Source organism: Macaca nemestrina, chromosome 9 (genome assembly GCF_043159975.1).
Source record: "Macaca nemestrina isolate mMacNem1 chromosome 9, mMacNem.hap1, whole genome shotgun sequence".
NCBI classification, from domain to species: Eukaryota; Metazoa; Chordata; class Mammalia; order Primates; family Cercopithecidae; genus Macaca; species Macaca nemestrina.
In genome coordinates, this window is record NC_092133.1 from 6,724,892 (window position 1) to 6,739,039 (window position 14,148).

General features: G+C 48.6%; 1 protein-coding gene across 3 annotated transcripts in view; it reads right to left on the reverse strand.

The window, feature by feature from the left end:
- LOC105470532 (dedicator of cytokinesis 1) overlaps positions 1-14,148 on the reverse strand; it is a 546,684-nt gene that overhangs the window by 436,758 nt on the left and 95,778 nt on the right. For 2 of the 3 annotated variants that reach the window (XM_011722619.2, XM_071068926.1), the window contains exons 11-12: positions 8,309-8,381; positions 4,721-4,863 (exon numbers count right to left, since the gene is read on the reverse strand). In XM_011722619.2, the coding sequence (XP_011720921.2) occupies positions 4,721-4,863; positions 8,309-8,381 (216 nt within the window). The remainder of the gene's footprint in view (positions 1-4,720; positions 4,864-8,308; positions 8,382-14,148) is intronic. The other variant, XM_011722623.3, reaches the window with a different exon arrangement.

Below are 14,148 nucleotides of genomic sequence, written 5' to 3' on the forward strand. Positions count from 1 at the left end.
GCGTGCGTGTGTGGTGTATCTGTGTATGTGTATCTGTGTTTGTCGTGTATCTGTGTGTGTGTGTGTGTGCGCGCGCACACATGTGTGTGGTGTATCTGTGCGTGTGTGTGTGTGTGTGTGGTTTATCTGTGTGTGTGCATGTGTCTGTATCCGTCTCTGTGTGTGTGTGCAGCTGTCCCCTCTCCAGATGCCTTGAGAGCAAGACCCGCCCTCCATCACCCTCAGCTCAGCGCCCTGCCCTGGGTAGAAGGAACTGAGACAGTCGCAGGCCTGTCCTCCAGCAGCCTGCCTGCTGGGCAGCACTGGGAGATAACTGACAGCCCGTCAGCAGTGCCAGCACCTCAGGCTGCTCCCGACGCTCCTGACGGAAGCACCTCTTCTTGATTCAGTCCCGCACCTCACGCCCTGTCCTCTGGCTGCCCACTCCTACATCCGCTATCCTGGAAACGGTGTTCTCTTTTGCACAGATTTACATTACTTGGAGCTGAGAAGTCAAAAGTCACTGATGATGTTTTGCTCTTTGCCAGCTGGTGAAACCCTCTTTCCTCTTGCTATCTAGTGAGTCCCTCTAATTTATTCAAAAGTAGCTACTGAGCACCTACTATGTGCTATGCAAATACAGGGCACTGCCCCTACTGCAGACATAGGGCAGACCCTCACAACCTCCCCGGCCAGGGGTTTAGCTTCCATTGCCAACGGTCAGACGCTAACTCCACGGTCTCTTAGAGAAATATGCAACCGCAAAGTTCTCATGGGAGAAGTCCTGAGCACACTGCAAGGCATCCTGGGACCACAGTCTCAAGGGTCACAGAGCAAGGGATGTCGGGGCTGAGACCTGCAGGAAGCAAGAGAACTGCAGACCTGTCCCCACCCCAGGGAGGTGGAGCCCCCAGATGCTATGGGAAGACAGTGGGGAGGCTGGGGTGACAGGGACTGTGGTCTATCCGAAGGATGGGGGGCATCCAGAGGGGGGCTCAGGAACAAGAGTTAGGCTCTGACCTGACACCCTGTGGCTAACAGGGAACGGGTAGGCAGGAGTACAGAGCACCGTGAGGATGGAATGGCAGCAGGGCGGCCACCGCACGAACCCAGCTGGCTGCCAGGATGTGAACGCCACTATGGAGGGTGGGAAAGGGGAGCGGCGTGGAAGTCAAACCAGCAGAACCACAGGGAGTTGGGGTAGGAGGAGGCGCAGCTTACAGAGACGGTGCCCCTTGCAGGCACAACCACTAGCAAGCCCCAGGGGTACCATTCCTTGGCACAGGAAGACCCGCTCCAGGCTGAGCTGCCTGAAAGGCAAGCACCCATAGTAGGGAAGGAAAGAAGAGTCCCAAAGAGAGGCAGAAGGGTCCGCTCTGAGAGCTCACAAGGGGACAGAGATGTCAGAGGCAACAGGGCAAACAGGAAACTGGGACGGGAGGACGCCCATGCAGCCACAGGGCTCCTGGCGGGAGACGGGGGCGGGGGCGCTCAGGGAGAGGGCCGATGCTGGGACACAGAAGGGCAAAGATGAATGAGAGAGGAAGTCCAGAAAGTCCACATACACACAGACAGATGCGTTACTCAGGGTAGGACTGTTTCTTGGTGTTTCTTTTCTTTCCTTTTTGTTTAATATATTTTTTTCTTTTTCCTTTCTTTTTAAGACATGAAATTCCAGATCGTGGGAGGGAGAGTTTGAAGGAAGGAAGAACCACCAATAGAAAGCGGTCCCCAAAGAGGTATCAGGGATGGCACCCAGACAGGAGCACATGTACCACTGCCCAGAATGTGCATTTCACTAGACAACTGACCACAAAAGGCAAGTGGGAGCTAAATCCTGCCTCTACTCGCTCACCAAGCCACAGGCCCTGGCACTATCTTCCTACTCACCTAGTTGATGAGGCCCCTTTTTCTTTTTTTTTTTTTGAGACAGAGTCTTGCTCTGTTGCCCAGGCTGGAGTGCAGTGGCGCCATCTCAGCTCACTACAAGCTCCGCCTCCCGGGTTCACGCCATTCTCCTGCCTCAGCCTCCTGAGTAGCTGGGACTACAGGTGCCTGCCACCACGCCTGGCTAATTTTTTTGTATTTTTAGTAGAGACGGGGTTTCACCGTGTTAGCCAGGATGGTCTCGATCTCCTGACCTCGTGATCTGCCCGCCTTGGCCTCCCAAAGTGCTGGGATTACAGGCGTGAGTCACCGCGCCCGGCCGATGAGGCCCCTTTTTCTAATTCACACAAAAGCACCCTGAGCTAACAGCAGCTCCAGACCTGCAGAATAGGTAAGCAGACAGATCTGCAAAGGGCCAGGCACTTCCTCACCCTAACCCCTGGCCCTGGCCTCCAGGAGAGCAAACCAAAGCCCAGACCCTGACAGAAGAGCCTGAGGAATCGGCACCGTGGCTGACGGGGAGCTGGTCTTCCCTGGACACCAGGATGCAGCTAAGAGTTTCTCAAATCTCAGGAGTCTGAGTCCAAAAGCCTCCCTGGAGAATGAATGTCCACAAAATAAATCTAACAGAAAGATGCTCTTTGAAGGACTGCAGGATGTGGTGAGGTCATTCACAGAGGTCAAAGGTTAAGACATGAGGATGGAACACCTAACATTTAATATTAGAAATCCTGCATTTCAAACCCTTTCTCAGAAACGCCAGCCTGCTCAAATATCTTAATACATAAACTAATGCATTAGTGACACAATTAAATTTATTACCACACACTTTAAAAATGGAAATTAAATGTTCCTGATTACCCTGTGTTTTGAATGCTTTCTCACAGGAGAAAAAAAGTGCATTTGGCGTTGACATTTGCTTACCCAGAATAACTAAAAACAAAGAAGATTAGCATACATTCTATCTCAAACAATAGAACCAGATGTCTGGAGTCTTCATGAACTCACTGTCCACATAAAATGTCCCACACCTCTAGGTTCAGAATAATTTGGATTAAATATTCAGGATTGTGTCTATTGTAAAGAGGAAACATGTTGGCATAAACCAAAAATCGGCCAAGGCCAAGTGGTAAGCTCAAGAGACAGGAGGCCCATGTGGACAGAGGGGTGAAAAAATCCAGCGGCTCTCTCTGAAGATGAGTATCTCCTCCATGTCCCTTCCGCTCCTGGGACCGCTAACAGTCACTTGACAGACAAGCAAGGATCAGGTTAAGCCTGGGCTGCTGGTGATAAAATGAGCTCTGGTGGGCAGCGCCCTGCAGTCCCGGCGGCTGATCTGTGCGGCTGCACTCGCTGGCCACATTGCTCACCTCTGACCTGAATTCCACCCACCAGTGGGCCCTGGAGAAAATTCAGGTTCAAGGTAAACAAGCACTAGTCATGTTGCCTAAGGCCATTCTGATTCAGGAAGTCACGTGTGATCCCCTATCACTGTTCTTGTCCCTCGGTTCTCACTGTGACTTGGAAATGCCCACTCCTCCCAGAAGCTGAAGGAACTGGACCCCTGGGCATCAGCCCAAGGTTCTCTGGCTTCAAAGATCTTGGCCACACACCAGTGAGCCTGGCAGCGGCAGGCTTCGGGTCCTCTTTCCCAGCGATTTCCTGCTGGCCTGACACCAAACTCCACTCTCCCTGAATGACTCTAATAAAAGTTTATCAAAACTCTGATGACTGCAAAAAAAACTGGAGATCCCAGGGCAGCCCCAGCTCGAAGCACTGAAGGATCGGCTGGCAACCTTTGCATGGTGTCCCCAGCCGGAGAGTGACTCCAATCTAAACAGCCCTAATTGGACCTCCCTATGGTTTTCAATTAAAGTGCAAATAGGGAGGGCTGTTAATTCAGGAGAAGATGGGTCCTGGGTCAGCTGAAAATTGCTCTGTCTGCAGAGGCCACATCTCATTAATGTTCTGGGTTGGGGTTTTTGTCCTGCTACTGTTTGCCAGAGACAGGGGTAGTTCACGCCAGAGGAAAGCTGCAGGTCCCTGCAGAGGCCTAGGAAGGCTCATTCTCTATAACATTCTTCAGGCTCATTTCACATTCTCCTTTAGAACAGTGGGAAATGAATCAAGGTAATTGTTTTTTAAAAGTCTAGTGACATAAGGTAGCTGGACGATGAAGCAGGTCTGTTCGCCTAAGCTCTACTGCGTTTACGGGCAGTCTGCACGGATCAGGGAGTGAGACGGTCAAGTTCTGAAGGTGACTGCCCCCTGGGCTGGAGGCGGGGCCTCAGTCACAGTTGTTTCCTGGCAGCCCTCCTGGCCAGCCAAGTGCCAACTGTCACCAGCCCGAGGTGATTGATTCATTCCTTCTGCCAGCAGCAGGTCAGCTGCTCGGGAACTTGTCAGTGCAGGATTAAAAACGGTGAGTGTGAGGCGGGGGGGTAGGGGAGGAGAAATCACTTAAATGACAGAACTCAGGGGAGCAAGTCTGCACAAATGAAGTCACCTTCTTAGGGGGACCAGCAGGGGAGCCCCAGAACAGGCAGTAATTAGCACACAACATGGGCAGAGGGGAGTTACGCCTACCGCCTGCACGTTCCTCTGAACATCTAATCCGACCCCACTCTCCATCCAGGAGCGGGCTCTCAGCAATGTTCACAAAGGTGATGGGCCAGAAAACCGTCGTGCACCGTACATGGGGGCGACCGTCACACACATTCTCCACCAGGACCACTGTCACCGCCACCATCTTCACACCATCATGATCAACATCAAACTAAAACGCAACCCAGACAGCACTGTCCCAAACGCATGCAAATACACACTGATGGAAACAAAATAGGAAAATACGTACCCTGCCCCTTGTGGTTGACTTCTTTGGCAGCGATGACTTTGTTTATAACAGTCTGAAGGAAGTCATTCTCCCCTGCCACCCTGGGTGAAAAACGGGATGACATGTTCAGCGGCTTGTGTCGAATGGCGTCGTCCAACGCGAGCCTGGAGGGCACGGGACGACCAAGACCACAGGAGACAAAGGGGCACAGAGACCCATGGGTCACGGTAACAAGGGAACATAAGAGATCATCGTCACCGAGTGTGAGAGGGAGGCATCATGAGTCAACGCACGACAAAGGATGGGAGAGGTGACAAGAGAAACAGGGAAAAGCATTGATCAGGAAAATGCTGAACCATGAGAGGGAACAGAGCAAACGAGGGCAACCCTCTCCCCAGGAAATAAACGTGCACCAGGCCTCCACTGCGTCTCCATCAGACGCTTGTGTTTAAAAAAAGGAGCTTGTCTGAAAGCCACATGGGTGAAAGGCATTTAATCCCAAAGAATGTTTATGGCCATTCCTCCAATTTCAATAATTCTGAACATAGCATAGGTCAAGGGGCAGGTGATCTAAAGGGAAACGCAAAATCGAGATTAAAAAAAAAAGTCCCTGGAACCTAACTGCTTGCAAAGGCTTTCTACTCTACTCTCTTGGACTATGTACACAATAGACCCTAAAATGACTACATGTGAGAAGAATGGCACCATGTTTGGAGAACACCACGACCTATTCTCATGTGTGGCGCCATTATGAACACAGACCACTCATATTTTCAGGGTCCGTGAATCAGGAGCCTATCACAGATGCTGTGCTATACGAGAGACTAGCTGAAAACAGGTAGCATATGCCCAAATAGAAATACCATGTAGCACAGCAAAGTGCGCTATGAAATGAACAAGAAAATAGACAGCATGGCCATAATGTTTAAAATCAATCCTGGGAACAAGGACAGTGCTATCCATCACTGGAGCCACAAGACTCAAGGGAACTGAAGACTGTTGTCATTTACTTCACCAAGTTAAAAAAGACAGGGAGGAAGGGAGATGTGCAATGTGCTTCCTTCCCTAAAACCAACCCTGTGAGATAATAAATCAGTTTTAATGGAGCAAAAAACGGTTTCATTAGCATGACATTTCCCAAAGAACTGGTTTCATTGCTTATTTTGCTATTAAAAATCATGCTGTTCTTTTGTTTCTAACACTGCAAATATTCATCTATTAGTCTTCCTTTAATGGAGCACGGAGTCACAAATTACATAAGAGGTACACATGGAATAATGTATTTTCCAAGTGGACATTCCACTACAAGATAGAAAAAGATGGCAGCAAAGCACAGGCAATCTCAAACAACTCATAACATGTTCTGTGAAAATCAGTGAATCTAAAACTAATAACCTCCCTAACTTTTCAAACAATCCCTCAAGTTGGGTTTGTTTGTTTTGGGATTTTTCTTTCCTTTTTTTTTTTTTTTTTTTTTTTTTTTTTTTTTTTGACTTTTCACAGAGGACACTAGCAGGCAACAGGTAATTTCAACTTAGTGGTACATCTGGGCATCAAGAACCTCTGAGGTCTAATACATAATACAGCATTCAAAACAGTAGGGGCTGCATTATTTCTCACGAGAGAATGAGGCAATTTAATATTATAATTTTACAAAGGTGTATTTTATTTATGACCTCAGTATCTGCCCACGTTCCACGATACTGTTCCCCTTGTTTGCTAAGGAAACTTCCAGATTCTGCAGCACTGCGTTCCTTTTATAAACTCTCCTCACTGGGTGGGACGACAAAACAACATTATCCAGCAGAGCTTTCTGCAGTGGTGGAGACGTGCTGTGTACGTACGGCCCCGGACGGTGCCGCTGGCCTCCTCTCCTGCTGAACACTTGAAACAGGACCAATGTGACCGAAGAACTCAATGTTTAACGCTACTTCATTCTAATTATTATTATTATTTTTGAGACAGAATCTCCCTCTGTCACCCAGGCTGGAGTTCTGTGGCGTGATCTCGGCTCATTGCAACCTGTGCCTCCCGGGTTCAAGTGATTCTCCTGCCTCAGTCTCCCAAGTAGCTGGGATTACAGGCACCTGCCACCACGCCCGACTAATTTTTGTATTTTTAGTAGTTATGGGGTTTTGCCATGTTGGCCAGGCTGGTCTCGAACTCCTGACCCTCAGGTGATCCTCCTGCCTCAACCTCCCAAAGTGCTGGGATTACAGGCGTGAGCCACTGTGCCCAGCTCATTTTAAGTATTTTAAATAGCCACATGGAGCTACTGGTTACCACACTGGACAGGAGAGTAAACCTAAAGCATTTAAGCCACAAAGAGACCTCTGCCTCTAGTGGTGCATGGTGAGATACATATAACTTAACCCTGACTCCCAGTTCAATAACGCAGGGTTTGCTGTTATTCTTATGACAGGAAGACAGCAAAATCTCCTACTGAGCTGTACAAAAAGCTTTAGGGTGCCACCTGACCAGATCGCCTGCCTGCAAAGAAAGTCATACTCTTCCTGTCCTAGCCAGTGGCACTCAAGTCCCAGAGGAGTCGGGTGGGGTTGAGTGCGGTGGTCCATCACCAAGGATGCATGGGGCAGAGGGAAGCCAACCTCACATCTCCGGACCCCCAAGGACAGGACTCCTTCAGCCACCCAATTACTACCCGCCTCCGAAACCCTTCAGCCAACAGCTGAAAACAGTAACATTTCTAAAATCTAAAAATGTGTTTCAAGTCTGAAATCGATTAAGAAGAGAAATGAGGGAAAAGTAAAACTACAGAGCACTATGGCAGGGGGCCACCCTTACCACGCACTCTCCCCTAACATCGCCCCCCAACCCCACACCCAGGAGGAAGCCGTCTCTTACAATTCACCTCAACCGTTTGGATTCCTTTTCTCTCCTCCTCTGTGAGGAGTAGGAGTGCCCTTAAGTGGCCAACGACAATCATCTGGGTACACTCTTGCTTCCACACGAGGGAAATAAATGCCAATTCTTTCCACCAGTTCCCTGGGTTCTACCCACAAATCAGATAATCAATTTAATGAATCTCCTCCAAGAGCTTTTTCTCAGCTTCTGCGCCTCTTTAAAGACTTCAAGTCAGAACTAGAGAAAGCCGAAAAACGAGCACAGATATGCTCCACTCTAAGCAAAAACCAAGAAACAAAAATCAGCAGCATGATTCTATGCTTTAAAGCATTATTTCCCGCTTTAAAATAATTCATCATAATTTTGTTTGGTTTTCTATTTTAAACACAGCAACCTTCTATGATGAATTTGGAAGTATTGTGCTTTGAAACTACAAATAGCTACTAGAATAAATCAATTATGTAAAGAAACGTTCAGGCTCAGAGAAGAGTCATAATTCTGTGCCTTCTACATGATCAGGCAGGTAAAATCTTCTACTTCCAGGACCATAAACAAACTTTGACCCAGGATTCTTACGGCTACAAAAAAATTCCATGTACTACAGCAGTGACTAAAGAGGTTTTTCATACTTATAAAATAATCAATTCTTACTTAGGTTTATCTATTTAATTATAAAAACAACTATTACAAGCCTATGTTTTCCACATTATATCTGGCTAAGTACTTGAATTGCTCCATACTTACGGCTGAAAGGGAATGAAATGCTGCTTATCTTCGTCGTCTACTTTTCCATTTATTATATCTGTTACATCCATCACTGGAGACAAAAAGAGAACAGAGATTGTTTTGGCTTAAATGCTATAATCACAGAACACAAACAAACAAACAAAGGAACATCAGAATATCTTCTAGCAAACAACAGCAAAAGCTGTTTTCTCATCGTCAAGTCTAAATTATGTCCATGCTTGAAAGACAAATTAAGTTATCAGAAAACGCTGGCCCAAATGGAAGTGGGGCTCAAATGGCAGAGTTCCATTTAATAATTTCCTTTGCCTATTATCCAGCTGTCACCCTAGAGCTGCCCTGTCCAATACAACTTTCTGTGATGATGGAAAATGTTCCATAACAATGAGTAACAAAAATGTGACAGCACAGGCCGGGCGCAGTGGCTCACATCTGTAATCCCAGCACTTTGGGAGACCAAGGTGAGCAGATTGCTTGAGCCCAGGAGTTCGAGACCAGCCTGGGCAACATGACAAAACCCCTATCTCTACAAAAAATACAAAAATTATCCAGGCATAGTGGTGTGCACCCGTAGTCCCAGCTACTCAGAAGGCTGAGATGGGAGACTTGCTTGGGCCCAGGAGGTGGAGGATGCAGTGAGCAGAATTCACACCACTGCCCTCCAGCCTGAATGACAGAGACCCTGCCACAAAACAAAAGAAAAAAATAAAAATGTAGAAAGCATGATGGAGGAACTGAAAACTTACTTTTACTTCATTCATTTAATTTAAATTTAACTAGTCACATGTGACCAGTGGTTACCATGCTGGCCAGCACTGTTCTGAAGCCTCACGTTAGTGCATTCCCCCAAACAATTAAGCAAACAAGTAGCTACCATTTCCCAAGCACCCACCACATGCTGGTATCTGTCGATGCTCTTACAAGAGGACACTTCAAGGCAAATCCTCAGAGTTACCTACCATACTGACGAGAAACTGAGGCTCAAAGACAGGCATGAACAAGCACGCTCAAAAGTCTACAGCTAGAAAGTCTCCAAGACCCGGCCGGGAGCGGTGGCTCAAGCCTGTAATCCCAGCACTTTGGGAGGCCGAGACGGGCGGATCACGAGGTCAGGAGATCGAGACCATCCTGGGTAACACAGTGAAACCCCGTCTCTATTAAAAATACAAAAACTTAGCCGGGCGAGGTGGCAGGCGCCTGTAGTCCCAGCTACAGGCTGAGGCTGAGGCAGGAGAATGGTGTGAACCCGGGAGGCGGAGCTTGCAGTGAGCTGAGATCCGGCCACTGCACCCCAGCCTGGGTGACAGAGCGAGACTCCATCTCAAAAAAAAAAAAAAAAAAAGAAAGTCTCCAAGACCCAAACTCTTTCAATACTATTAAACTGCCTTCACAAACACATCCCCCTGGGAGGTCCAGGCTTGCTAACATCACAAGAAAGGCTAATATCCTTTGCAATGTTCTTGTGTTAAAAAGACATCCCCTGATTACACTCAGGAGTAAACCCAGACACACTGTCTACCTTTCAAACAATTCCTTTTGCCCTTGGTCATGACAGAACAAGAAAATCCAAGAATAACCCCAGATGGCCCTGGTCACTTTCCCTGTCTCTGCTACTGCTCAACCGCCATGCCGGACTTAAGAAAAGAGAGGAAGATGCCTTGTTTATTTTCTTTGCACAAGACCCTTCCCCAGAAGGGTCTCTGTAGCCCAGGGTCTCTATGTTCAGGTAAGAGGATGAGTCTAAATATACTTTGTCCAATACACGAGTAATCATATATTGAGATTTTTCCTTTCTACCATCACCATCACCACCCTCCAAAAAGGGTGAGGGACATGTAGAACCAAAAAAGCAGAATTCTCATCCCCTGCTTGCCCTGGTGGAGCCCACGGGCCTCAGTATTGTGTCCTAAGGGACGACACCCACACTCCACTGAACCAAGGGGACTCAAAGAGCTAAGAGCCCACAGCTGTGTTTGCAGATACAGGTCAAAGAATCCCAAATACCTTGGAACATCAAATGACAGCTGCTCAGAAGATGCATGGTCTGGACACCGGCCCTCACCTGGCCTGGGGGAAGACTTTACCAGCTTCCACCACTCTTGGGGTTGACTGACCCACATGCGACTGCTTTTTACCACATGCGACTGTGGAAAGCACCCACCTTTTTACCTTTTTCCAAGACACCTGAGACCACCAGTTCAGCATCCTTCATTAACTCATTTGGGCAGCAGCCCACTATGAGCCAGAACCAAGGTGGTCTGACCCGGGCAGGCCAGCCCTCACATGCCAGCTGGTCCTGGGTGGCCTTGCTGGGTGCCTGCAGAGCCCCTCTCTGCCATGGGACTCATCTCACCGGCTGACCATGGGACTCCCTTGCCACATCCCCAGTGCCCAGCCCTGGAACACAGGACCATGTGCAGGAAGGCAGCAAACAAGCAGGAAACGCAAGCAGAGCCTGAGCACCCACAGGTGGAAAACAGCCCGAGTCCCGCACCCATCCTGAGCCTCGAGGAGAAGGCCTGGACGTCACCAGTCATCACTGCTCATGGCGCTTCCCGCACCCATCCTGAGCCTCGAGGAGAAGGCCTGGACGTCACCAGTCATCACTGCTCATCACGCTTCCCGCACCCATCCTGAGCCTCGAGGAGAAGGCCTGGACGTCACCAGTCATCACTGCTCATGGCGCTTCCCGCACCCATCCTGAGCCTCGAGGAGAAGGCCTGGACGTCACCAGTCATCACTGCTCATGGCGCTTCCCGCACCCATCCCGAGCCTCGAGGAGAATGCCCTGACGTCACCAGTCATCACTGCTCATCGCGCTTCCCACACCCATCCTGAGCCTCGAGGAGAAGGCCTTGACATCACCAGTCATCACTGCTCATGGCGCTTCCCAAACACTCTCCTGCCTGCTCTCCCGCACACAGCCCCATGTGGAGGGAGTGCTCCCTGCAGTTTGGACAAGATGTCCCTGACACCAAAGGAGGAAATAAAGGTCTTGGGGGGAAAACTCCCCCAAACAGCCAGCCCAGGGTCTCCACATTCAGGTAAGAGGATGGTGAAAAGACAGAGTCCAGCTGAAGTCAGTGCAGCTCTGTGAGGGAGAGGCCGGGTAGACAGACGGCACCGCATGATGCTGGAATTCAGAGGGCAGGAGAAGGAAGGAGGCAGTGGTGTCAGGACAAGAGTGATGGAGGCACAGGGCCAGCAAAGGCAGGAGAGCAGAAGGCGGGAGGTGAGAAACGTCTTGCAGGGAGAGGGGCTGACGGCTCAGTCCCGCTGGTGGGGCTGCATCAGGACGACTTGCTCGCGGCAAATGGACCCCCACACCCTGCGAGTCAGCAACTGCGCTGCAGAGGCTGCCCTGCAAACAGGCACGGGTGGGATGCTTTAAGCTCCAGGATGCTCACTGCGTAGCTACTACACCGCAAGGCTGAGATACCCTCAGAGCCCAAAGCAAAGGCCTGCTGCAATCACAGGGCTACAGGCTGCAGACACTGAGAAGCCGAATTTTTGAATAACACTTAATAAAATGACATGTTCATAAGATAATGCTATGTTTGTTAGAAAGATAAAAGTATACGCAATGCAAACATACTACTGAACTGCACACCTAAAAGTGGTTAAGATGGCAAAAAAGGGACTAAAAAGACATTGAAAATCCATCAGTAAATAAACGAACACATGGTAGGATGTGATATTGTATTTAAAAATCATATGCCACACACAGAAAAAAAAATTTGGAAACAAACATATCAGAATAAACATGAGGTACTACCCCGGCTATGTAAAACTATGGATAATTTATTTAACTACACTTTTCCATAAAATTTCCATTATTTTTACAATTTTCTATCTTTTAGAAAGAGACAGAAAAGGTTACATTATAAAAAGGTTAAAAAACAGAAATGTGACCCATTATTTTCAACCAAAGACTAAGAACTGTCGCCTTAAAGGCCCATGAACACTTTTCTCATTTTGAGGAACTGAACTCTGCTGACACAGACATGCAGAAGTCATTCTGAAGAAAGTCTCAAAATTAAATTTGCATGTGGAAACTGAAGTTGCATACGAACAGGCAGAATACGATTACCAAAATGTTGATCAACCTTCTTAGATGTGGGAAGCATCCCTTCTATCCCTTCTTTTTTTTTTTTTTTTTTTGAGACAGTGTCTCGCTCTGTCGCCTAGGTTGGAGTGCAGCGGTACAATCATGGGTCACAGCAACCTCAACCTCCCAAGTTCAGGCAGTCCTCCTGCCTTGGCCACCCCAAGCATGAGCCACCATGACTGGCTAATCTTTGTGTGTTTTTTTTTTTTTTTTTGGTAAAGATGGGGTTTCACCATATCGCCCAGGCTGGTCTCAAACTGCTGGACTCAAGCAATCCACCCACTTTGGCCTCCCAAAGTGCTGGGATTACAGGTGTGAGCCACTGCACCCGACCGAGTGTCCTTTCTCAGTAACAAAGAGAACATCTGGTTGGACGACACAATGAATAAGTTAGAAGCAAATCCTATTTAAAAAAATTCCCCAGATGTGCTGAACGCCACCACGTGATAAGCAGGGCAGGGCGGGGGGGCGGGGGGCAGGTGGTCTGGTGGCAGCAAACTGCCAGTCACTGAGTGGCCCATAGTGACAAACAAGTGATTTTGGTTAAAGCAGAGATTCTGGTTTAACTGGACAGGAGTGTGGCCTGTGCAACAATTTTTTCTTTTTGGGAGTGGGGTTGCAGGGGACAGGATCTGACTGTAGCCCAGGCTGGAGTACAACAGCACGATCATGGCTTATTTGCAGTCTGGACCGCCCTGGGTTCTGGTGATCCTCCCACCTCAGCCTCTCGAGTAGCTGGGACCACAGGTGAGTGCCACCAAGCGCCCAGCTAACTTTTGTAATTTTTAGTAGAGACAAGGTTTCGTCATGTTGTCAGGCTGGTCTTGAATGCCTGGGCCCAAGCGATCTGCCTGCCTCAGCCTCCCAAAGTGCTAGGATTACAGGCATGAACCACAGCATCTGACCAAGAATTTTTACTGAAAGCTTGCAAGATTTTTCTCATATTCAGTTAGGATTGAGAACCACTGCATTAAGATACTTACTTTTTGTGCCAAAAATTTACATAGATCACATAATGAAATGTCTCAGAGAAGAGTTTCTAGTAGGAAACTGGAAATTCCACAAGCAGAATGATCAGGTCTTTACTTTTTTTTTTTTTTTTTTTTTTTGAGACAGAGTCTCGCCCTGTCACCCTGGCGTGATCTTGGCTCACTGGAACCTCCGCCTCCCCAGTTCAAGCAATTCTCCTGCCTTCCTCCTGAGTAGCTGGGATTACCGGCACCTGCCACCACGCCCAATTAACTTTTTTGTATGTTTAGTAGAGACAGGGTTTCACCATGCTGGCCAGGCTGGTTCCGAACTCCTAACCTCGTTATCAGCCTGCCTCGATTAGAGGTGGGAGCCACCACCGGCCGTGTGTGTGTGTGTGTGTGTGTGTGTGTGTGTGTGTGTGTGTGTGCCACCACCGGCCGTGTGTGTGTGTGTGTGTGTGTGTGTGTGTGTGTGACACACACAGTCTCGACCCGTTCCCCAGGCTGGAGTACAGTGACACAATCTTAGCTCACTGCAACCTCGTCCTCCCAGGTTCAAGCAACTCTTCTCCCTAGCCTCCTGAGTAGCTGGGACTACAGGCATGCACCATGCCTGGATAATTGTTTTATTTTTCATAGAGATGGGGTTTTATCATGTTGGCCAGGCTGGTCTCAAAACACCCAACCTCAGGTGATCCATCCACCTCGGCCTCCCACATTGCTGGGATTACAGGTGTGAGCCACTGCACCCAGCCAGATTC